The sequence below is a fragment of the Phacochoerus africanus genome, chromosome 7 (genome assembly GCF_016906955.1).
Source record: "Phacochoerus africanus isolate WHEZ1 chromosome 7, ROS_Pafr_v1, whole genome shotgun sequence".
NCBI classification, from domain to species: domain Eukaryota; kingdom Metazoa; phylum Chordata; class Mammalia; order Artiodactyla; family Suidae; genus Phacochoerus; species Phacochoerus africanus.
This window is the reverse complement of record NC_062550.1, coordinates 4,307,530-4,331,900: the sequence shown is the minus strand read 5'-3', so window position 1 is coordinate 4,331,900 and position 24,371 is coordinate 4,307,530. Positions and strand designations below refer to the sequence as shown.

Sequence of the window (24,371 nt, the reverse complement as noted above, 5' to 3'; positions counted from 1 at the left end):
ACAAAAGCATCAGTCACTTTAGGAGTTCCCCAGTGGCTCAGCTGGTTAACAATCGGGCATTGTCACTGCTGTGGGGCAGGTTTAATCCCTCGCCCAGGAACTTCCATACACGGCAGGTGAGGCTGGAAAAAAACAAAGTCAGAGACGTGACTGGGTTGGGTCCCAGTGTTTTTATCATTTCCCCAGGTCAACTTCCCGCCTGCTTCCTTTCCATGAGGACGTTAAAGCTTCTATGTCAGCAAACTTTACTCCTATTTCTATAATTGTGAAGCATCATTGTGCCATGAAAAGTGGGGCCCATAAAATTTAATCCTGGAGGCTGCGTGTCGGAATAGGGAGACTCCTTGCGCGCTGTCACCCGCTCATCACCACAGGGATGTTGCCTAGAAGCTTAAAGCACACATCGCGGCCCATCTCTGGGAGCCGTCCTCCCAGGGAATAAGCACTGGTTTAGCTCCCCGGCAACATCCTGACCAGCCCACCCGCCAAGGGCAGCAGCAGGAAGAAAGCGCCCCACCCCCTTGAGCGGCAGGTGGGAAACCAGGTGACCTCTGACTTCACTCTCTTCCCTTTTAGTACAAAAGAAGCCTGAATTCTAACTCAGGCGAGATGGGCCTTTGGGGTGCAAGTCCACCGTCTTCTTGATCTGCCGGCTTTCTGAACAAAGGCGCTGTTCCCTCACCTAACAACTCATCTCTCTCTCTAACTGGCCCGTCGCGCCATGAGCAGTACAAGCTGGGATGCGGTCACATGCCCACATCAGCCCAAGACTAATGAAAGGGCTGAGGTGGCCACAGAGCTGCTCAAACAGAGATTCTGGGGGCCAGTCAGCTTCAGCCAACTGATGCCAGCGCAGGCTGCAGTCTGGTGCCACCTGGTTTCAATGTCACATCGAGGGTCCTGTGGCTGAATGGACAGTGGCAAGGCCTCCAGGACGCCCCGGGACTGGTGTCCTCTCACCGGTCCCATTAGGGACGGCTGGGCTGAGCCAATCCTAGTGGCATCTGCGTGGCTGCCTTCTGGTCCCCACTCAGCCATCCATTCCCTTCAGGCCACACCCATGTGCCGTAACAGAAGCAAACGGCCGACCCCATGCCAGCCGCGTTACAGGGATTCGCCTGCTGTATCTACTGGATCTCTCTGCTCTGCTCTGCTCCATCAGCCTGGTGTTCTTCTTTAAAGCCTCCAATTAGCTATCTGTTGTATCTTCTTTGCTTGTCTTCTGTAGGCGCCACTTCCTAATATTTAAAAATTCATTCCTTCTTTTTTGCATTGTAACCTTTTCTCACTCCTGGCTCCAAGGTCTCTTACTGTGTCTTCCAATGTGTCTACGGGGCCCTGTGCTCCTCCGGCTACATGTCTATTTACACGATGGCCTGATTATTTCTTCCTGAAAATTTTCAGCTCCCATTACACTCTCGCCAGCACTTTGGCCACTGAGCCATCACTCCCCTCAGTCCTTGTGTTTCAGCACTGCAGTTTCCTCCTTGGTGGTGATTATTTTATTGATTTCTTTTAATTCACAGAAAAGATATGGGGGGGTATGTGTGGCAAGTATTCTTTAAGATAAAAATCGCTTCTCTTTCTCAGAGTGTCCCTCAGAGGGGCTTTGTACTGACTTCCTTCTTCAAAAATGGTGCCTCCGTGGGGTTCTGTTTCACCATGTGTCCTTGACCCCCAACAAGGTCAAGGAGGGTCTGTGGCACCTTCTCTGGCCCTGGATGCCTCATGGGCTGCAGTTGCAACCATCTTCAGGAGGCAAGCTTTTGCCTGTGTTTTCTGAGAGTTGCCAACACCAGACCCTCCCGCCTCCTGCATGGTCCCAGTTCGCGCCTGACCCAGCCCTGCCTCCCCCAAGGGCAGCTCAGGGACACTGCCTGGAACATGGACTTGCGATCCTCAGACAGTGTCTGTGGCTGACGGCGTCTGCAGCCTGCAGCTCCTTGGCCCTGGGCGAGGCCTCCCTCCACCTGCTCCACGCTGCTGCTTCCCACACGCATGCGGATAATTGCTGACTTCTCTGCATCTCTCTGTGGAGCCATATTCCAAAGCACTAATTAGCTCTGTTCATCCAGTCTGGTAAGGTTTTAAAAATCTCAACCAATCACCAGGTTTCTCCTTATTGGATTTTCACATAATTTTTGCACCCATCTGACGAACATTTTATTTTTACGATTTTTTTTAATTTCGTTTTTTTTTATTTCAAGTGGATGTTATTCCTTTATTTTTAACTTCTTTGAGTATCCTAAACACACTTATGTCAGAGTCGTTGCTATGCGTATGCCACAAAATTAGCTTCATCTTGCATAAATTCACATTCCAAATGTTGATTCTATTTTATTTTTTTCCTTTTTTAGGACCACACCCATGGCATCTGGAGGTTCCCAGGCTAGAGTCCAATCAGAGCTACAGCTGCCGGCCTACACCACAGCCACAGCAACACCAGATCTGAGCCACGTCTGAGACCTACACCACAGCTCTCATGGCAACACCAGGTCCTTAACCCACTGAGTGAGGCTTGGGATTGAACCTGCGTCCTCACGGATGCGTCAGGTTTGCTTCTGCTGAGCCACGACAGGAACTCCCCGAATGTTGATTTTATTGATTGTCCCTCTTAGCATCAGACGGCGTCATGTGTTTAGAACTCTGTCTGCAGACTCATTTTCGCACCACTTTCTTCTCCTCAGTTTTATGTGTCTTTTTCTCTTCCTACTGCTTACCTTCCCCTTAGAGCAAGTCTGCGATCACCCGGGCCTCGCCCAGCCCGTGGGGCCCCAGGCACAGGCGGCTCCCAGACTAGCGGAGAAGCCCAGCTCTGCTCCTCTCTTGCTGGAAGGACTTTTGGGACCCACTGCCCCTCAGGAGCTGCCCTCCCTCCTGGTCACCCTGACCCAATTCTGAACCTGGGGTCCCAGCCCGGGGCATCCATCCTGCCCCTGCCTCTACCTCGGGGACACAGTGACACACAGATGCCACTTTTTTGTGGGGGGGGGCAAACCCGGGGCACATGGAAGTTCCTGGGCTAGGCATCGAATCAGAGCTGCAGCTGCCGGCCTACCCCACGGCACAGCAACACCGGATCTAAGCCTCACCATGATCCTCAGCCTTTGGCAAATGCTGGACGATTAACCCACGGAGTGAGGCCGGCGATTGAACCTGCATCATCACAGATACGGTGTCAGGTTCTTAACCTGCGAGCCACAGTGGGAACTCCTGCCTTTTACCTGTTGTTGCTTTTGCAGCACAGATGTATAGTCCAAGTGCGAATTCAAAGCCATCCCGATGGGGGTGCATTTCAAGAAGAGGGGGTGACTAATTCAAAACTGAGGAAATCCTGGAGTTCCCACTGTGGCTCAGCAGAAACGAATCTGACTAGGAACCATGAGGTTTCGGGTTAGATCCCTGGCCTTGCTCAGTGGGTTAAGGATCCGGGGTTGCCGTGAGCTGTGGTGTAGGTGGCAGACAAGACTCGGATCCCAAGTGGCTGAGGCTGTGGTGCAGGCTGGCAGCTACAGCTCTGATTACACCCCTAGCCAGGGAACCTCCATATGTTGCAGGTGCGGCCTGACAAAAAGACAAAATAAAATAAAATAACATAAAAATGCTCATCAGGAAAAATATATAAATAAGCATGTGAGGTGACAGATGTGTTAACTACAATTATTGTGGTGATATACACAGATATCAAATCCCCTTAAACGTACACATTGTTCTATGCCATTCTATTTCAATAAAGTTGGGGAAAATTATTTTAAAAAGAAGGGTGGGAGCTCTCTTGTGCTCAGCAGGTTAAGGATCTGGCATTGCCACTGCAGTGGCTCGGGCTGCTGCTGTGGTGCAGGTTTGATCCCTGGCCTGGGAACTTCTGCCTGCTTCAGGCGTGGCCAAAAAATAAAAAAATAAGAAGGAGGAAGATGACCTGGTTATTTCTGAATTATATTTTTAAAAATTTTTATGTTTTTTTTTCCTTTTTTTTTTAAGGCCCTCACCTGTGGCCTACGGAGGTTCCCAGGCTAGGGGTCAAATTGGAGCTGTAGCTGCTGGCCTACCCCACAGGCACAGCAACGCCAGATCCGAGCCATGTCTGCGACCTACACCACAGCTCACAGCAACATCGGATCCTTAACCCACTGAGCAAGGCCAGGGATCGAACCCGCAACCTCATGGTTCCTAGTCGGATTTGTTAACCACTGAGCCACGACGGGAACTCCTAATGGATTTGGTTTTTTTTGTTGTTTTTTTTGTTTTTGTCTTTTCTAAGGCTGGACCTGCGGCATATGGAGGTTTCCAGGCTAGGGGTCTAATCGGAGCTGTGGCCTCTGGCCTATGCCAGGGCCACAGAAATGTGGGATCCGAGCCACATCTGTGACCTACACCACAGCTCATGGCAATGCCGGATCCTTAACCCACAGAGCAAGGCCAGGGATGGAACCTGCATCTTCATGGATACTCGTCAGGTTTGTTCCTGCTGTGCCAAGATGGGAACTCATATTTCTACATTTTAGAGAGGTCCTTCTAGCTGCAGGGTCAACACACAGGAAAGAACCACCCCGAAGGGGGGAGGGCAGGGCCAGAAGGGGCGGTGGCAGCAGCGGTGGCACGGAGGGAAGGAGCGTCCGTCTGCTCAGGTCCTGCCCAGGGAGGCGGCCGGGGCGCGGGTGTGTCAGGGCTCTGCGCTGGCTGCCCCTCCCGGGGGCTCGCGCTAACCCGAGGGTGGCCAGGATAACGAGGCGCACCGAGACGGCCAGGCTCTGCCGTGAAGAAGCCAGGGGGCCTTGCGACAGGAAGGAGCCGGGCCCGGGTTCTGCCTGGGCTAGGTGCCCACCGCTGGCCTCGGAGCCGCCTCCTCGTCTGTGACGTGAACAAGGTAATTCCTGCCCTGCGCTGGGCGCAGCTGCTGGGAGGACGCGGAGAGCGGGGAGGGAGCATGAGCGAGGGAGGCTCCATCGGCAGAGAAGGGGGTTGCGGCCCCGCGGCCCTTCGATGCCTTGGGTGGACTCCGTCACTTCATGTGACATCCCCGCTCCTCTCACAGGTGGCCAGGGGCTTGGAAGGTGCCGTGTGGAGGGTGTGTGAGAGCCCTGGGACCCAGCCAGCCACTGCTCTGCAAGCCACTGCACAGAGCCTTACAAACACCAGTCAGCGTCTCTTTACCCCCAGTCCATGCTAAGACCAAGACCCCTGCGCTTCCCCAGGGCTTGTCTGGTGACGTTTCTGGGCAGCTGCTGCTCTGGCTTCAGGGGATCTTTTTTTCTTTTTTCTTTTCAGGGCCACACCTGCGGCACATGGAAGTTTCCCAGCTAGGGGTTGAATTGGAGCTGCAGCTGCCGGCCTACACCACAGCCACAGCAACACGGGATCCGAGCTGCATCTGCGATCTACGCTGCAGCTTGTGGCAACACCAGATCCTTAACCCACTGAGCAAGGCCAGGGATCAAACTCGCATCCTCACAGAGACCAAGTCAGGTCCTTAACCTGCTGAGCTGCAACGGGAACTCCTTTTCTTTTCTTCCTTTTTTTTTTTTTAAAGGAAGGAATCTTGACTTAGATCCTCCACCAACAGGTTCAAAGGGCGCCAGGAAGTCATGTCTGTGTAGCACGCCTGCTCCCAGCCCTCTTCAAAGACAACGTTAATAAGGATTTTTATATCAGGATGTGTTGTAATTGCAAGTTCTATTTAACTCATTACACGTATTTACACTCATTATGTAGTTAGCTGTAATTATCCTAATTGTATAAATGCACAATAATTGACTAAGATAGACTTTGTAAGAACAAAAAGAATCCACCCAGAAAACCTTCCTGAATGTTGAGGATGCAGCAAACCCCATGGGAGGCCCGGGGTGGGGGTGGGGGGGCACTTGTGGGAGCTCGAGCTGCGAGCTGGGCCCTGGCCTGATCCCGTATACAGCAGGTACTCAAACATTGCAGCCGAATGGAACTGATGGTCTTTCCTGAGACAAAATTGAGGCTGAGGTCACAGAGGAGACTGGTTTCAGCCTCAGTGAGTGGTCCAGTCTATGAACTCCCAGTGGGCTTTCTGGACGTGTCAGAGGACAACCACCACGCCACTCTCCTGCTCAGAGATATTCCATGGCTCCCCACTACCCAAGGAATAAAGTTCTGGAGTTTCCGTCATGGCTCAGTGGGTTAAAAATCTGACACAGGAGTTCCCTTTGTGGCTCAGTGGTTAACGAACCCAACTAGGAGGCATGAGGATGAGGGTTCAATCCCTGGCCCTGCTCAGTGGGTTAAGGATCTGGCGTTGCTGTGAGCTGTGGTGTAGGTTGCAGAAGTGGCTCAAATCTGGCGTTGCTGTGGCTGTGGTGCAGGCCAGCGGCCGTAGCTCCGATTCAACCCCTAGCTTGGGAACCTCCACGTGCCGTGGGTGTGGCCCTAAAAAGACAAAAGACAAAATAAATAGAGTGACTCTGATACAGTGTCCATGGGTTCGATCCCTGGCCCTGCTCAGTGGGTTAAGGATCCAGTGTTGCCAAAAGCTGCAGTGTAGGTCGCAGATGCGGCTCAGATCTGGCATTGCTGTGGCTGTAGCGTAGGCTGGCAGCTGCAGCTCCGGTTGGACCCCTGGCCTGGGCACTTCTATATGCTGCAGGTGCAGCCGTAAAAAAAAAAAACTAAAGAATAAAGTTCCACCGTGGCATTCTGCTTCCGGTCTTCCAGGATACCCTCCAGTCGTCTACCTTTAATGCCATGCCCAGAAATTCTCCGGCACACACGCTTCCCATGGTCTGGATGGACCAGCTGACTTTCCTGGGCATGCTGCGCCCTCTCCCAGGCACTGCCCTCTGGCTGACACGCCACCCTCCTGCCTCTTGCCCGTCTACTGGAACCCCACCTGCTGCCCCGACCCCGTGAGGGCCCCTCCCCCGCGAGGCCTTCCACGGCCCTTCCCCGTGGAAACTCGGCTCTCGGCTTCTCCCCACATCGCTCACAGCTCAGAATCTGTAATTCTCTGATGACACCTGACGGCTTCCTAACCCAAGTTCAAGTCTTAGTGGCCGCGCCTGTGTCTGCCAGTAGGAGTGAGCTTCCCCAAGGCCAAGATGAAGGACATCTGCCCGGTCTCCGTGTCCCCACCTCAGCAGAGCCTGTGTGGAGCTGACGAGTGAATGGACGGAGCTGTGGGTGAAGGACTTCTCTGGACGGCAACACTCTCACCAACAGAATCAGAGGTGTTCGGGGAGCGCAGAGGGATCTCTTCTGCCAGCTGGGGGCAGGTGCTCAGGGAAGGCTGCGTGGAGGAGGTTTCTAAAGGGAATCTCGTAAGATAGACCAGTTGCTAGAGAAGAGGGGCGCTGGCTGACAGAGTCACATGGAAAAAGGCCCAGACGGTGGGTTTTGGCCCAGGGCGTCGAGGATTCAAGCAGGAACCAAAAGTCCAACACTGAGCTGACTTTTAAGGCGTTCAGGGTCCTGCTGTGCCACCTACAGATGTTTAGTGACCAGTGGGGCAGAGAGAGGAACCAGGCAACTTCAGAGCCACAGGCTGCCAAGAACAGGCTGTCCCGTGGACGGAGGGTCCTGATGACGCAGAGATGGGGGGGGACAGCTGGGCTCGGGGACCCCACTCTTTAGGGCCTCAGCAGACACAGACTCATGAAATGCTCCCAACATCATTGCCAGGAAGGTTCAGCCCAGGCAGCTCACAGATGAGGAAAGGGACGGGCTCGGCCCCCACCCCCACCCCCAGTCACACGGCCAGAAGTGGGCAGCGAGCGGGTGTGCAGATCCAGGCAGCCTCTGGGTCTAGGATCGGTGTCAACCACTGCCCCACACGGCCACACAGGGAGTAAATCCGTGACACAAGGCGGCTGAGACCTCGACTTGCTGGGCGAGTCCCCCCTCCCAACCCTGCCCCCCCCAACTCCCACTGCTCCAGGTGGCTGTGCCCCTGCAGAGCCATATCCTAAAGCCGCCCCCAGATCACGCCACCCACCTCGGGGTTCTCCTGGCTCGGGGGCCGGTCTTCCGTCTTCTTTTTGGTGGCCTGAGCTCCCTGAGATGGCTCCTCCGTGGGCGGCCGCGACTCCGCCGTGCTCTCAGGCTGCGTCTGCACTTGAGGCTGAAGGATGATGACCTGGGAGACGGGCGGGGCGGTGAGGGGGCGGGGCGGTGAGGGGGCGGGGCTGGAGGGGGCGGAGCTGGAGGGGCGGGGCCCGAGAGGACCGAGGAGGCTCGCCCCCGCCTCTCCCACCCCTTGGTGGTGCAGGCCTTCCACCGCCAGGGCGGTCTGCCCAAGAATCGGAATCGGACCTGGGTCCAATCCTGTGCGACTGTCTCCCAGCCGTGTGGCATTGGGGGGGGGGTCACTTCCCACCTCTGAGCCTCAGCTGCTTCATCAGTTAACACCTTGGCAACATGCACCTCCAGGTGGCAGTGAACGTTCAGGCGGCAAAGACTCAAGATGCATCAAATGCAGGTAAACTGAGCTCAGACCTGCTCCCTGCCTGACGCCATGGTATTAAGGGGGCAGAGGGGCTGGGACCCTTCCTGGGTCTGTCTGGCTGCTTCGCCTGATCCCCCTGCCCCCAACAGCCACTCTGCCACCTCCTCCCCACAACCCAGGCCACTGTGTCTGAGGTGTTCAAACCTGGCTTAGGGATCAGGCAGGTGGGAGCCAGGAGGTCCCGATTTGCTGACTCGGAGGGGCCCTGCCAATCCTGGGGGATGGAGAAGGGGAGGGAACCTCGACCCCGCTCAGCAGCACACACAGCAGCCCCACTCCAGTGCCCTCCCGGGGTTCAGGAATCACTGGCTGGATGGACTGAAGGGTCTGAAAGCTGAGACACTGAAGCCTGACCTCTGCCACCCGGCCCCTCCGTGGGCTGGGGTCACCTCCATCCGTGGCTCGACTACTGCATCTATTCTTTTGGACAACGAATGGGGAAAGAATTACCTTTTTCATGGATCTAAGCAAAGGAATCCACCAGGAGCAGCCCTGGTCTGGCCTCAGCCAGGAGTAACTTGAATTTGTTTTTCCCTCCTAAAAACGTAGTGACTTGTGAAGAGAAAAAAAAATTTTGGGGGGTCTTTTTAGGGCTGCATTGTGGCATATGGAGGTTCCCTAGGGGTCGAATCATAGCTACAGCTGCTGGCCTATGTCATAGCCACAGCAACGCTGGATCCTTAACCCACTGAGCGAGGCCAGGGATCGAACCCACGTCCTCTTGGTTACTTAGTCGGGTTCTTTTTTTTTTTTTGAGGCCTGTGCCCGTGGCATATGGAAGTTCCCAGGCTAGGGGTCTAATCAGAGCTGTAGCTGCCGGCCTACACCACAGCCAAGGCAACAAAGGATCCAAGCCATGTCTGTGACCTACACTACAGCTCACAGCAACGCCAGATCCTTAACCCATTGAGTGAGGCCAGGGATCAAACCTGCATCCTCATGGATGCTAGTTGGGTTTTTAAACTGCTGAACCACAATGGGAAGTCCAAAAAAGATTTTTTAGACCCTTGTAGCAGACTTTTTGTGTGTGTGACTTGCGAATTTGAAGCTCTTAAGCACAAAAAGAAAATGCATCCCATTTTTCTGCTGGCTTGAGGGAAAGTAATCTGTTCTTCATATCATAATTTTGAAACCCCAGAACTCTCTGGATGGAATAAAAAAAAGCTCCCTTTTTATATTCATGGGGAAAAAAACACTTAGATCCCCAGCAGAAAAAAAGGGCAAAAAAAGTTCTCAAATAAGTCACATGGAAGGAGATAAGACTCTTGAAAAATACAGGGAACCCTTCAAGCTCGACACTAACCAAAGCAATTCAATTTTCAAACATCAGCATCTGGGAAGTTCCTGTTATGGCTCAGGGGTATTGAACCTGACTACTAGGCATGAGGACGAGGGTTTGATCCCTGGCCCTGCTCAGTGGGTTAAGGATCCAGTGGTGCCATGAGCTGTGGTGTAGATCACAGACATGGCTCAGATCTCGCGTTGCTGTGGCTGTGGTGTAGGCCGGCAGTTTCAGCTCCAATTCAACCCCTCGCCTGGGAACCTCCAAATGCTGTGGGTATAGCCCTAAAAAAGGCAAAAAAAAACCCCAAAAAAACAAAAAACCAAAAACCAAAAAAACCCAGAACAAAACCAAAACTAACATCTGTTGGCACCGACTAAATGAGCAAAAAGTGTTTTAAAATGCCAACACTGAGTGCCAGTGAGGTTGCAGTGAAACACGTACACTCATCCAACAAACGTCTGCTACGCTTCCTCTCTGGACCAGGCGCCATCTGGGGTGTGAGTTTCCTCACTGGAACTTGCCACCTGACTCTGGCTGGTGATGACCCTTTGGGCTTGGAGAATCCCTGGGGATGCCGTACCATCTGGAAGTGGGTGGGCCCAAAGCACCCTCCCAGAAACACGCCGCGTGCAGTACCACAGAGCTGCGTGAAAGTGGCTGCCACTCGGGCTGGAAAGTGGAAGGGACACGGGCCATAAGCAAGGGACGGGCAGCCTGGTGGACCCTGAATTGGACACGGAGGAAAAGAAGCCAAAGAGAGGCAACAGCACCGGCTACGCAGCCCCTAGTGCACCACGCAGTCGCCGGGGAGCTCGGCGTGGAACTGGAGAGGATCTCTGCTTTAGTTTGAAGTCTTGGCAAGAGATCATGACGATTTCCACGCAGTCGCCCAGGGGCCAGAAAGTCCCTGACCACCTCCCTCCATCAGCAGAGACCAGGCACGGGCCCGCCGTGCACTCGGCCACACGTTCTATCGGCTAATGAATTGTTCCAAGGAATGAAGTCACTCAGGCACCGAGGGATCGCTCTTTCCCGACTGTGTCCACCTGTTCAGCCACGTGTCCTTTCGCTCCCCCGTTCGTTCGCTTGTAGCTCCTGAGTCCCACCTCGGTCCTCCCACCTCGACTCGTTCGCTTGGCCCTCCGTCAGGCGCCACTCCTGCCATCCGGGCAGCGGGACCCTCCCCACTCCTCTGCCCGGGGCCGATTCCCCGACGGCTCATTCACGCTCTGTTCCTTCCCGCCTCTGTTCCCACTCCATCCATTCGCTGGGCCGCCTGACGGTTCTGCCAGCTGGTCACGCGCTCCGCCCGGGCCTCCAGCGCCTGCCCCCCGGGCGCGTGGGCCCACCTGCCCGCAGGCACGCGCTTACCTGGTTGTCGGCACTGATGAGGAGGGGCTGGACTTTGATGCTGTCGCTGACCGCCGACACGGCGGTGCTGGGGGCGATGGCGGCGGCATGGCTGGGGGCGGTGGAGATGATGGCATAGGCCACCCCGGCACTGCTCAGAGGCGAGGTGATGGCGGCGGGCTCGGCGAGGGCCTGGGGCTGGCTGCCGGGCGTTGGCACATGGCTCACGGTGTTGTTGGCGGTGGGGAGGGCCGGGCTGGGGTTCTTGATACTGACCACGGTGGCCTTCTGGAAGGTCGGGGGCTGCTTGGGGGGCCGGTCCCGGCCGGGGGTGACAGGGAGGCTGTCTGGAATCAGAGTCTTTGGCCTAACCTGGGGAAGGGAGGCAGCAGCGCGGGGTCAGACAGGCACACAGACGAGGTGACATGAGCAGAGCCGGACTGGGGACGAGTCCAGGCACAGCACGGACACGACCCCGCCCAGAGACTCCCACGTGAGAGGTGAGGGCCGGGCAGCGGAGCGCCCATGGACCCACCAAGGCTGCCTGCGTCCCGGGCTGTGCCCTGCCTGGCCAGGGGCGTCTGGTCACCAGCGGCCACAGCGGAAGGGGAGGTATGGGGTGGTTTCCGTGCCAGTGCCACATGGCCCCCGTTAGGCAGGCGTCTCGCCAGGGCCACCACGGAGCTGGTCTCCACTTGGGTGGCCCTCCCTTCTCCCGCCACAGTGGGCCCGCAGCCAAGCAGACCTGCCCTCTAAGCACAGGCACGACTTCCCCGCCATCAGGGGCGTCGCAGAGGCCGGGCTGAAGGCCTGGCACCTGCCCTGTGGATGGCCGGGCTGGGGGTGGACGGCCCTGTCCCGCCCGCTCTGTCCTTGGCACCTCTGGTCTGTGGAGCCAGGCTCAGAGCCCCACACAAACAGATACTGAGTGTGGAAGGTTCCCTCTGGTCCTGGCCGCAGGCGGGGTGAGAGGCAGCCAGCGAAGGCTCCAGCTGTGATCTGCGCTCACGACCCAGGAGCTCCGTCCTGTGCTCTGGGGGCCGCACCGTCATTCGGGCTATGACCACCGGCCCTGGTCCACACGGCTGACAATCCATCCATCAGACTCTCAACGGGGGTCAGCCGGGCCCAGACGGCAGCGCTCAGCTCTGAACATCAGCTCGGCCGGGGGCTCAAGGTTTGGCAAACGGGTGGGCCTCTGACCCAGAGAAAACACATCCGGGAGACCCCTGAGCTCAGGACCTTTCACCCCTGCCATCCAGAGCCGTGCACGGCCCAGGCCCGGTCCTCCCCGCCCGTGACGCTCGCCCCCTCCTCCGGGCCTGTGGTTGGTTCCCACCGAGGCTGCTGGCTCTGCTCCCATGTGGCTGCTTCCTGTGACGGCAGCAGCCGGCAGCCAAAGCAGGTGAGCACTGGGCAGCTTCTGGCCTGAGTGGACCCCCTGGCAGCTCACCAAGCCCGGCAGGTCTGGACATTTGCTGGGAGGGGGATGGCAGGGGCGAAACACGGACAGAAGCCCGGGAGCAGCAGGGGGAGGGGAAGGAGCAGGGCGGGTGCAGAGGCTGGGGGGTGACAGCGACAGTGTGTGTAAGTTGTGTGTGGTGTGTGTGCCATGTGCTGTGTGTGTTGTCTGTGCATGTGTGCTGTGTTGCTGTGTATGTGTGTGTTGTGTTGCTGTATGTTGTCTGTGCACATGTGTGGTATTGCCGTGTGTGGTATGTTGCTGTGTATGTGTGTGTGTCGTGAGTGCAGTATCTTGTCTGTGCCTGTGTGTTGTGCATCGTGTCGCTGTGTGTGTTCTGTTGCTGTGTATGCGTGTGTGTTGCGTATGGGTTAGGTTGCACGTGCTGTATGTTGTATTTGTGTTGTGTGCTGCATGCTATGTGAGCACGTGTGTTGTGTGTACTGTATGTTGTGCATGTTATATGTGGGGTGTGTATGTGTGTGTGTGGTGTGGTGTGTGCATGTGTGCTGGGTGTGGTGTGTGCATGTGTGCTGGGTGTGTGTGGGGGGACTTGGACTTTTACAACCGAGGGAGGCAGGTGGGAGTGGGAACGAGGGAAACAGCTCTGACCTGATCGGAAGCCTTTCCCCGGCCCCCATCCTGACCCTCCCTTTTGCTCAAAAGCCTTCCATGGCTCCCGGTTGCCATCAAGTCACAGGCAGGCAAAGCTCACTCCACAGCTCAGCATCCAAGGCCTCCGAAAAGCTGCTGCTGCCTCGCCAGCTCTGCGCCTGCTCCCACCGCCCTTCCAGGGCTGCGAAGCCTGCGGTTCTGGCCTCCCCGTGTCGCTTGCCTCCCTTTCTCACCCCTGTGTCCTTGTGTTCCACTTCCAGGACGCTCATTCCCTGGGGTCTGGCTCCCCCGGCACTGCCAAGACTTCCCACCCTCTGAGGCCTGCTTCCAGCACCACCTCCTCCAGGAAGCCCTCCCTGACCGCTAGGCAGGCTATGGGCCTCCTCGGAGCTCTCACGGCCCTTCCCTGTAAATCCTTCAGACACAGCCCAACCACCCGAGTTCAAAGCGTCTGACTGCTTGTCTGAACCCCTCCTGGGCTCTGGGCTTCTTGGGGGCAGGACCCTGTCGAATTCGGTCCAGGTGGGGATTCAGCGAGGCTGCCACGAGGACAAGAGGGCCGCGGACAGGCAGCAGCCCTCACCACCTGTGCAGGTGGCATCCCGGGTGGCTTAGCAGCAGGTGGCCCACAAAGCCGGGCACTGGGCGACAACCAGCAGGCATCTGCTTGAGGCCAGGCACTGCTCCAAAGGCTCTGTGCCCCCTGGTTCGGTCCCCACTGAGGAGACTCGGCTCAGGAAGGTGAAGACGCCAGGTGACTTGTCCAAAGGGGGCAGGCCAGTCAGGACAGGACCCAGGGCACCCAGCCTGCGTCTGGGGTCTCCCGAAACGCATCCTCTTGCCCCCGCTTTCTCACGCTTTTCTGGCAGGGACCCAGACTTAAAATCTCCATTACATCGTGACCCAGCCCAGAAACAAACTGCTGATGAAAGAATATGCTGATGACGTGTCTTGACCTCTTCTCTTCTAGTCCAGCCTGGTTTACTCCATTAAAAAAAAAAAAAAAAAACTGGTCATAACCCATTAAATTGATTTTGCAATTCTTCACTCTTTGAAACACCGAGTCTGATCCAAAAATCTCTGCAGGACAGACAGAGGGGGCAGGAGAAGGGAGGGACCCCCACGCGGGTCACGCCCAGCTCACTGCCCTCCGGAAACCTCAGCCCCAAGGACTGGGCACAGACAGACAGACACAAAGCCCGCCCTCAGGCTGCTTACCTGAGGTAGCACTGCCGCTCCTTGCCCAGCCAACCTCTGCAAGGAGCTGACCTGAGGACCCGTGACAGGCACTGCAGTGATGGTTCCCAAAGTCTGCAAGACAGAGGAGGGTGGCACTGGGACCCACATGCCCCCCCCCAGCTGGCACCCAGGGTGTGCCCTGGGGACCGTGGACGCTGCTCCGCTTCTCTTCATTCTGAGTTTTTTTCATCACAAATGTAACACATACCATGCAAGAAATTTTGGAAGCTAGAGGAAGAAAAAGAAGGGCACCCCCAGGAAACAAACGGCACCCCCAGAAAACATTCACCCTTTGTTTGGCCTCAGCTTCCTTCTAAGTACGTTTTCTCCACAGCTGAACACTGAGTTCTGTAACCCGTTTTTCTGCTTGTACTGAAGGACACATGTGAGATTTCCCCATGTCACGACCATCTTCATAAAGCACTCTTCCAGTGGCTGTGGAGTCTTTCAGGCAGCAGACCCCACGGCGGTTCCTCAGCCAATCCCATCCTCCTAGAAATGTGGGTTTTACTCCCGTCCTTTTCCAATGAACAAGCAGTGCTGCCATTCGCATCTCTGCGGATAAAGCCATTTCCACATCACAAGTATTTCTGTAGGACGGGGTCTGAAAATAGGGATCAATGGACAGGAAGTGTTAAAGGCAGGACTGTTTGGGGCCCGCGATGCAGGACTCCACCGTGCTGCTCAGCAGGGCAGAGACCAGGGCTCACCCTGACACCCCCTCAGATCTCAGCCTCCGAGCCCAGGCTCTCTCCAGCACGCACAGGACAGGATGGCCACACCCGCAGCAGGGTGGATAGTTAGGGTGGGGGGATGGGAGATGACACCTCCCAGGGACTCCAGGGCCACACAGATACAGAGGATGTGTTATGGCCCCTTTTCTGGGAAGCACCACTACCCACAGCTGATGAAGGGGCAGTTCCACACGCCGCATTTGTACTCCAGGAGTCTGCCTGGTGGGCAGAGGCATCCGTCACTCAGAGCCAGCCAAACCGCCAGTGACCAGTGGCCAGATGCTCTCGTGAACATAGATGCCAAAATTCTTTGCCAAGTGTCCGTGACTCAATCCCAACAATAATAAGAAGGATGATACATTCCAAACAAGCGGAGCGTATCCCAGGAAGGCTAGGCTAATGTGACATGGGTCAGAAAAAGATGCTAGGGTTATCTCATCAGATGCAGAGAAAGCCCTGAGCCAAATCCAACATCCATCCATTCCTGATAAAAACATGTCAGCAAACTAGGAATAGAAAGTAACGTCCTTAACCTGATAAAAGGCGTCTCTGAAAAACGCACAGCTACCTCACATTTAATGATGGAAGACAACTCCTTTTCTGCTGAGATCAGGAACAAGGCAGGGAGGTTCTCTCTTAGGAGTCCTCAGCCCCACTGGACTAGAAGTCCTAGCCAGTGCAATAAGGCAAGAAAAAGAAATGAAAGGTCCCACAGGAGGAAGAAGAAGTGACACTGTCGCTGCAGATGGCCGTATCATTGACGTGGAAAATCTTACGCTGTTAGAACGAACAAATTAAACAAATAAGTTTAATGAGGCTGAAGGGTACAAGTTCAATACACAAAAAGCAACTGTATTTCCACGTACTAGCACCAACATGTAGAAATTTTAAAAATGGTGACCTGCCACTTGCGAGAGCACCAAGAAATAAGGAATTCTTAGGGGTAAATATGCAACAGTCGTATAAGAGTTGTACACTGAGCAATTTCAGAAACTGCTGAGAGAAACTGAACCAGCACCTCCCCAGAGACAAGCGGATCATCAACCCACACACCACAGCGGGAACTCCTCAGCATTAGTAAGATGTTAATTGCCTGCCCCGATCAATCTATAGCTTCACTACACCTTCCATCAAAATCTACTCCCAAAAGGGTAGAAATGGACAAGGTCCTTTCAAAATGCATATGGAAAATGCAAAGGACCCAGAATAGCTAAAACCACTTGAAATAAACAAAGACAACATCCAACAAAACGAGTGATTTATTCTTCCCAACTTCAAGACCTAGTATAAAGCTATAGCCATCAACACAGCGTGGCAAAGATAAATTATACAAATAGGTCAACAGAACCAAATAGAGTCCAAAAAGAGACTCACACGAATGTTGTCCACTAATTTTTCAGCAACGAATGCAAAGTCTATTAATTTAGTGAAGAAAGGACGGTCATTTCACAAATGGTGTTGGAACAGATAGATAGCCTATATATTAAAAACAAACAGGAGTTCCCGCTGTGGCTTAGTGGGTTCAGAATCCGATTGCATGAGTTCCTGTGGTGTCTCAGCTGTTAATGAACCCGACTGGTATCCAAGAGGACGAGCATTCGATCCCTGGCCTCGCTCAGTGGGTTAAGGATCCAGTGTGGCCGTGAGCTGTGGTGTAGATCGCAGACGCAGCTTGGATCTGGCATTGCTGTGGCTGTGGTGTAGGCCGGCGGCTGCAGCTCCAATTGGACCCCTAGCCTGCGAACCTCCGTATGCCTCGGGTGTGGCCCTAAAGAGACAAAAAGACAAAAATAAATAAATAAATAAATAAATAAAAAGAATCTGACTGCAGCAGCTTGGCTTGCTGTGGAGGTTTGGATTCAATCCCTGGCCTGATGCAGTGGGTCAAAGGATCCAGCATTGCTGTTTCTTTGGCGTAGGTCGCAACTGTGGATCGGATCTGATCCCTGGCGTGGGAACGTCCATATGCTGTGGATGAAGCCATAACATCAAAAAACAAAAAAACAAAACAAGCAAAGAAAACCCCATAACTTCCATCTGTACCTCTCACATGTTTAAAAAAAAAAAACACCACTCAGTGGATCAGGGATCTAAATGGAAAAGCTAAAACTGTAAACTTCTAGAAGAAAACACAGGAGAAAATCTTCAGGGGTGCGGGTTAGGCGCAGGGTCTTAGGCACAAAAGCATAATCCATATGAAAACAAATTAATAACAAAAAATTAAAATAAATGTGAGGATTTATTCAAAAACGAACAAACTAATAGACAGGACTTGAAAAAATTACAAACACCTGAAATTGGAAAGACAGAATTAAGAGAATGAAAACGTGAGCCCCAGACTGAGAAAACACACATGTAAATCACTGATCTGATAAAAGACTTGTATCCAGAATATACAAAAGAACCCTCATATCCCAATAGTCAGAAAACAAACAACCCAATTAAACAGCGATCTGAACAGATACTTCACTCAAGAAGATGCGCTCATGGCAAATACACAAATGAAAAGATCCTACACAGCATTCGTTATTAGAGAAATGCAACCAAACCCCAGTAAGATGCCACCACACACCCGTTCACACGGCTCGCCCCGAAAGAGGCCGACCAAGTCCGGAGGCGGTGAGGTGGGCTCGCTCTTCTTGGGAACGGAAAGTGGTCCAAACACCCTGGAATACCTTGGTCGTTTCATAAAATGTTAAACGTACACTTACTGCTACGGACTGAAGGCGGATGTGCCCCCATCACTCGTATGCTGAAACTCAACCCCAATGTCATGGAATTTGGAGAGGGAGCCTTTGGGGGTGATGACGTCATGAGGGTGGGGCCGTCGTGATGGGGTCAGTGCCCTCACAAGGAGATTCACAGAGGGCTTCCTGCCTCCCCATCACCCACCAGGGGCGACGACACAGTGATAAAGTCTGGGTTCACTTGCTGGAAGCGTCACTGCTCAGTGAGATGGTGTTAGCAGGCGGGGCCTTAGGGAGGGTGCTTAAGCCAGGAGGGTGGGATCTTGAGGAAATAAATGCCATCAGTGCCTATAACAGAGGCGGCAGCGTTCCTGGCCCCTCCCCCATGCAAAATACAACACGAGATCTGCAGCCAGGAGAGCCCTCACCTGACCGCGTCGGCGCCCTGCTCGCCAGCTCCCGGCTTCCAGACCTGGGAACTGCACGCTTCCGTTTACAAGAAGCCGTCCAGTCTGCGGTCTCTTGTGACAGCAGCCCGAATGGACGAAGAGACCGTCCGTCATCAAATAGCGACGAGCGCTCGCACGGCCAGCACCCTGATCTTAGACGTCCCAGGCTCCAGAACTGCGAAAAGTAAACGGCTGCTGTTTTGGGTTTTTTTTTTTTTTTTTTTTTTGTCTTTCTAGGGCCACACCTGCGGCATATGGAGGTTCCCAGGCTAGGGGTCCAATTGGAGCTGTAGCCACCGGCCTACATCACAGCCACAGCAACACTGGATCTGAGCCACATCTGCGACCTACACCATGGCTCACGGCAACGCTGGATCCTTAACCCACTGAGCAAGGGCAGGGATCGAACCCGAAACCTCATGGTTCCCAGTCGGATTTGTTAACCACTGAGCCACGACGGTAACTCCTGGCTGCTGTTTAAGCCCCACTGGGTTGATAGTGTTTTTGTCACACAGTGCCGACTAAAACATTCAACTCATAGGTGTCACTCAAGAGAAAGGAAAGCTCATGTCCGTCCGGAGGCTTGCCCGTGACTGTTCACAGGAGCTCTAGCCATGATCGCCCAAACTGGAAACGGCCAAGCGTTCATCAGCAGGTCCACAGATAGACCAAACAGTCACATAGTCACCCAGTGGAATATTACTCAGCAATAAAAAAGGAACAAGCCGCAGATACCACATAGACGACTCTCAAAATAATTGTGCTGAATGAAGGGAGCCAGACCAAAAAAACCAGGGAGGACAGATTATTGTATGATTTATAGAAAATCCCAGAAAACACAAGCTCATTTAAAGGGATCACAGGCTGGGTAGAGATGGGAAGACGGGAGGCACGACACTCTATCAGTGGGTGGAGCTGTGTGGCCCCCTGGGGGAGTGAAGAAGATTCTGGGGCTCCGGGACCACCGGGACAAATCCATGCCCGACACCTGTAGGAGCCAGAAAACAGGCATGAAGCGGCTTTCCTGGTAACTCTCTTCCTGCTAAGATCCCCAAACAAGCCCTCCAGACGAGGGGTGTGTGCCGTCTGCATGTGTTGCCAGTCGTGTGTCTCTGTGTGGAAAGGTGACAGGGCTGCCGTGTGCCACTTTCGCAGTGTGTTACTGCATCAGCTACTTCATTCTCCAGCATCCACGTGGGCACATGTGTCCTGTGTGTTTCCGTAGAGATCCCTCTCCGGGTACCTCTTTGGCTCTGTGTCTGTGCGTCCTGAGGGAGCCAGTGATGCTAAGCCTTCATTCCAGGTTGGTGTTCAGCCCTCTCTGCTGGCATGGGACCCTGGCGACTTCCGCCCACACACCTTAGAAACTGACCATCAGGGAGGGGAAGGCGGGGACCACGGGAGGAGGGGTGGAGGAGGGTGCTGGAGAGGCAGAGCCTCCCAGGTCAGGGTGGGTCTGGCGAAAGACCCTGGAGCCCAGGAGCGTTGCTTTGACCTCGTTCTCAAATACTCAGTTACCAAGACAGACGACCTGCCGCGAGGAAAATGCTGAACGCCTGCAGATGCTGACAGAACAAAGAGCGTTCACCTGCTCCGTGAACTGAAATTCCACCTGACTCCAACCCAGCCTGACCACTGGCATTTATACCGCTGCCTGGGCTGCGGGGCGCCCGAGAGCTCTTCACGGGGCACCTTACAGTGGGTGGGTGGGGGCGCCCCTTGTGCCATGTGACCAGATGACTCCCTGGCTCAAAGCCCAAAGACCCAGGCTTTTGGGCAGAGTTTGCGACAAACAGGCTGCTGAGCAGGGTCCCTCTGCCGCGTGGCTTCTGAACTGTAGGATTCCTCCCGGAACACCAGGGCCCCCTCCCACCCCCAGCCACCCTCCGTCTGTGCGGAACGGGCGGCCGGGCGCCCCCCGACTGCCGTCTGTTTGCGTCTCTCGGCTCCAAGGCTGACCCCCGAGTGCGTTCTCCCACGTCCTTATACACCTTTAATTAACAAGCTGAAGAGACGTTTTCTCTGGCAGGGCCTGACCTTTCGGCTCCGCGTCGGAATTCATCGATACCGGCAGAAACAATCATCTCCGCGGCTATTTCACAAGCAGGGATGGTTTATAGCCGCACTTCTGTCGGGATAAATGAGCTCCTGATGAGACGTTTACAGCTCGAAGCATTTTAATAGGAGGGAAAGGGGCCATAAAAGTCGAAGATAACTTCACAGTCTTCCTGCATCGGCGGGGTCCTGGGGGCAGCTGGGGGACCTCGAGAAGCTCAGCCCCGGCCGAGGCAGGTGGCAGGCGCCCAGGCGGCAGGTGTCAGCGCTGACTGGGCACACGGTGGGGACGGACTGGGCTGGGGGCCAGGCTCAGATTCTGGCTCTGGTGCCGGCGGCGTGTGGCCCTTAGCTCTCTGTGCCCGGCGCCTACCTACCTCCCCAATTCTAACCCGGGTGTCCGCACTCGTCTCCCCACAGTAAGCAGAGTGAAGTGCCCTGGGGTGACGAAGCAATAAAGGAAACCAGAGCCATTGTCCCCGGCACCCCACTGTCTCAAGTCAACAGTGCCTCCCTGGCATCAGAGGACAGGCACTGAGCCCGTCTGCATCCGGGGCTCTCACGGGGCCCCAGGCTGTGTCCCTGTGCCCGGGATGGAGCACAGGGCCTGCTCCAGGCTCTGACCTGACGGATCCGATTGGCCTTTCTCATCTCCCCTCTCCTGCTGGACAGTGGCTCCTGGATGGCAGATGGAGGCCCCTCTGCATCCTGGAGTCCAGCCCAGGTCCTGGCCTGGGCAGGTCCAGCGTGAAGTGACTGATGATGTCATCAGACCCAGGGTCCCCCAGGGTCCAGCTCTGGGACCCTGCCCCAGATGCTCAGGGAGCAGGATGGCTTCAGACCTGCACGCACGGTCACCCAGAGCACCCCATCCACGAGGCAGGCCTGCTGCCCGCCAGCCCATGCAAACCCTCCCCCTGACCTCCTGGGCTTGGTTCAGTTCCTGCTCCCAGAGCCACCCTCCCCGTGGGACCCTTGGCGCGCGTGCGAATGAACCCAGGGTGGGGGAGTTGGAGTGGTCCCGTCTTGTCTATATAAACATGTTCCCAAAGCAGACAGACACCCAGCATTAGGGACCAGTGGGGGGGCCGGCCTGTCTCCAGGACTAGACAGGACAAGCCCCCCACCAGCGTCCGCCCCAGCCTTCATCGGCCACGTCTCGGGCACCATCCGTGGACAGGCCTCTGTTTCCAAACAGCCTGCTAATAAGTTCTGAGTCCCAGGGCCCTGCACGCTGACAGTGGAGAGACTGGCAGTCACAGCTGGCAGCACGCAACGCAGCAGAACTGCAGGGCCTGCAGGGACGAGACCATGTGGGTGGCCGTCTGCATCTCCCACGCGCCACAGCCACAGCCACACAGCAGTCAGAGAACTCAGTCCTCGGGCTCCTCTTTCCTTTTGGTGGAGGGGAGGAGGGGGGTGGAGGGGGGGCGGGGTGTGCGGTCACGGAGAGTCCCTCCCCCGGGCGGCCTGGAGGACAGGTGTATGCCTGGGGCGGGGCTGCGGGGGGAGAGCCTTACACCTCACAGCCAGGCAGGCAGAGTCACAGGGTGATGCTCTCACCCCAAGCCTTTTTCCAGGACTTTCTCTGTTCTTAGGACTCACAATTCAGGACTGACCCCTGCTCTAACCAGGCCCGTCCCATCCCTTTCATAGTTTGTGCATCTTTTCCTGACTCTAAACCCAGCCTCCTGACCAGCTGTGTGTCCTCGGGGGGTTCCCAAGCCTCTCTGGGCCTCAGTTTCCACAACTGTCCGCCAAAGACCACCTCACTCCTACTTCCCAGGCCTGGTGTCAGTGTGAACTGTCACAGGACAGACCGAGCTTAGCCCTGGACCAAACCCAGCCGCTCCTGCAGGCTGGAGGGAGGCTCCATCACCACGGTGACAACCGACACTCACCCACCTGTAATGCAACGCTGGTGGCAGAGAGCCTCCTGCAGTGTGAGCTTGGGAGGCTGGTGGCATGGGGGCGCCTGCGGACCCCAAGGGCTCCCACATGCCCCTCCCCCAGTCTGACCCACTAAACCCAAACCGCCAGCCCTCAGACACATGCTCCCAGCAGAGACCCAACTCCGCTTCCCCATGTGCTGGGGACACTGGAAGCTATTTCAAAAACAAGCCTTTTTTCCATTCAGCATTGCCAGGGCTGGTCTCATGGCGAGATCCTCTCACGGGACAGCACCAGGGTCAAGGACACACAGTGCCCTCTGAAGCCCTGTCCGTACATCGTGAGCCCATCACTGGGCCAAAGGGGCCACAGATGACGCGGCTCAGAGGCTGCAGGATCAGGATCCGAGGAGAAGCTTTCTTTTTGAAAAATTTTTATGGGGCGTTCCCGTTGTGGCGCAGCAGAAATGAATCCGATTAGGAACCATGAGGTTGTGGGTTTGATCCCTGGCCTTGCTCAGTGGGTTAAGGATCTGGCGTTGCCGTGAGCTGTGGTGTAGGTTGCAGGCACGGCTCGGATCCCGCGTTGCTGTGGCTGAGGTGTAGGCCAGAAGCTGTAGCTCCGAGGAGACCCCTAGCCTGGGAACCTCCACATGTCGCAGGTGTGGCCCTAAAAGGACAAAAAGACAAAAAGGAAAAAAAAAAAACAACCCCAAACCAAAAAATTTTTATGACCACACCGAGGGCACATAGAAGTAAGTTCCCAGGCAAGGGGTTGAACTGGAGCTACAGCTACTGGCCTGCACCACAGCACCACCAATGCAGATCCGAGCCGCATCTGTGACCTACACCACAGCTCACAGCAATGCCGGATCCTTAACCCACTGAGCGAGGCCAGGGATTGAACCCACATCTTCATGGATACCAGCTGGGTTCTTAACCCACTGAGCCACAACAGGAACTCCAAAGCTTTCAATTTTAACATCTCAGAACCCAGAGGACAGAAACTTCTCAGAGCACTCTGGACTTGCAAAGAGAGCTCCGTTTTCCCTCCAGAGAAACCGAACTGCATGAAGGGAGTGTCTGAGCTCGGACGCCACGCGTCTCTGCCTCCATTTACAGACGCGAAGGCTCAGGCCCAGAAGCCGAAGGCGTCTTTCCAAGACCACACGACTCGGCTGAAAACGCAGGGCTTTTCTCGGCTTTGCTGGCTACGAGCAGGTGCCCGTGTGCAGAGAAGGAATGTGCTTCTGGAGAAAGGCTGGCCCCCGCCCTGCCCCGCAGGACAGGCCACGCCATGGTGCAGGACACACAGGAAGCCACCACGGCCCCTCACCTGCCACCCCTGCTCGGAGCCCTAAGTGCCAGCAGACACAGGAAGAAAGGCCACCAGGAGGACACAGGTCAAGATGACTTAGACATCAAGAGTCCATCCACCCAAGGAAATGCTGGTGGGGGGCAGTGGGCAGTGGAGGAAGCAGGTCCCTGAAGGCCTCCTGGGGAGAGGGGACAGCCCTCCCTCCCATCCCCCACACCCAGGCCTGCCCAGGTGACCGGGACTCAGTGTCCTCATCTGAGAAATGGGAGCCTAGCGTTCCCTCTTACAGGGCTTCTGAGGACTGGACAGTAACATTGCAGGGGGGGGGGGGTCCCAGGGCCCCCTCTCTGTGGGGACAGTACGAGCCGTGGGCATTGTCATTAAGCCCCTCCCCCCTTCTAGGGCAGCTGCTGCCTAGAAACAGACACCACCGCCCCGGGGAGGGGACCGGCTGGTCTGGGGCCCACACCTTGGTGCCCCTGGTCGTCAGCTGCATCCCACCCCCTGGGGCCCCTGCTGTGGGCCCTTGGAGGGGAGCTGTCATCTGCGTGAAGGCCAGGGTTGATATCAACTCAGGTACACAGAAGAAACTAGAAAAGCACACAGGGAAGTCCTCCTGGAGAAAATGACATCCCCAATGTGACTCCTCTAGAGACCTCGCTGAAGAGGGCAGACAGGGCTCTTGGGGGCGCGCCCTGTCCCCAGGCAGGTGGGGCAGGTCACCGAGGCTGGAGAGACCCAGGACCCAGAGCCTCTGCCGAGCAGTCAGGGAAGCCCCTCTGCGCGCCCAGGGCCACCCAGGATGTAGCTCCTGGCTCCTC

The 24,371-nt window shown here is 55.6% G+C and overlaps 1 protein-coding gene across 6 annotated transcripts in view; it reads right to left on the bottom strand.

The window, feature by feature from the left end:
• The window catches only part of PHF21B (PHD finger protein 21B), a 94,761-nt gene that overhangs the window by 16,856 nt on the left and 53,534 nt on the right, over positions 1 to 24,371 (bottom strand). For all 6 annotated transcript variants that reach the window (XM_047786007.1, XM_047786010.1, XM_047786009.1 and 3 more), the window contains exons 3-5: positions 14,398 to 14,490; positions 11,124 to 11,474; positions 7,958 to 8,098 (exon numbers count right to left, since the gene is read on the bottom strand). In XM_047786007.1, coding sequence (XP_047641963.1) covers positions 7,958 to 8,098; positions 11,124 to 11,474; positions 14,398 to 14,490 — 585 coding nt within the window. The remainder of the gene's footprint in view (positions 1 to 7,957; positions 8,099 to 11,123; positions 11,475 to 14,397; positions 14,491 to 24,371) is intronic.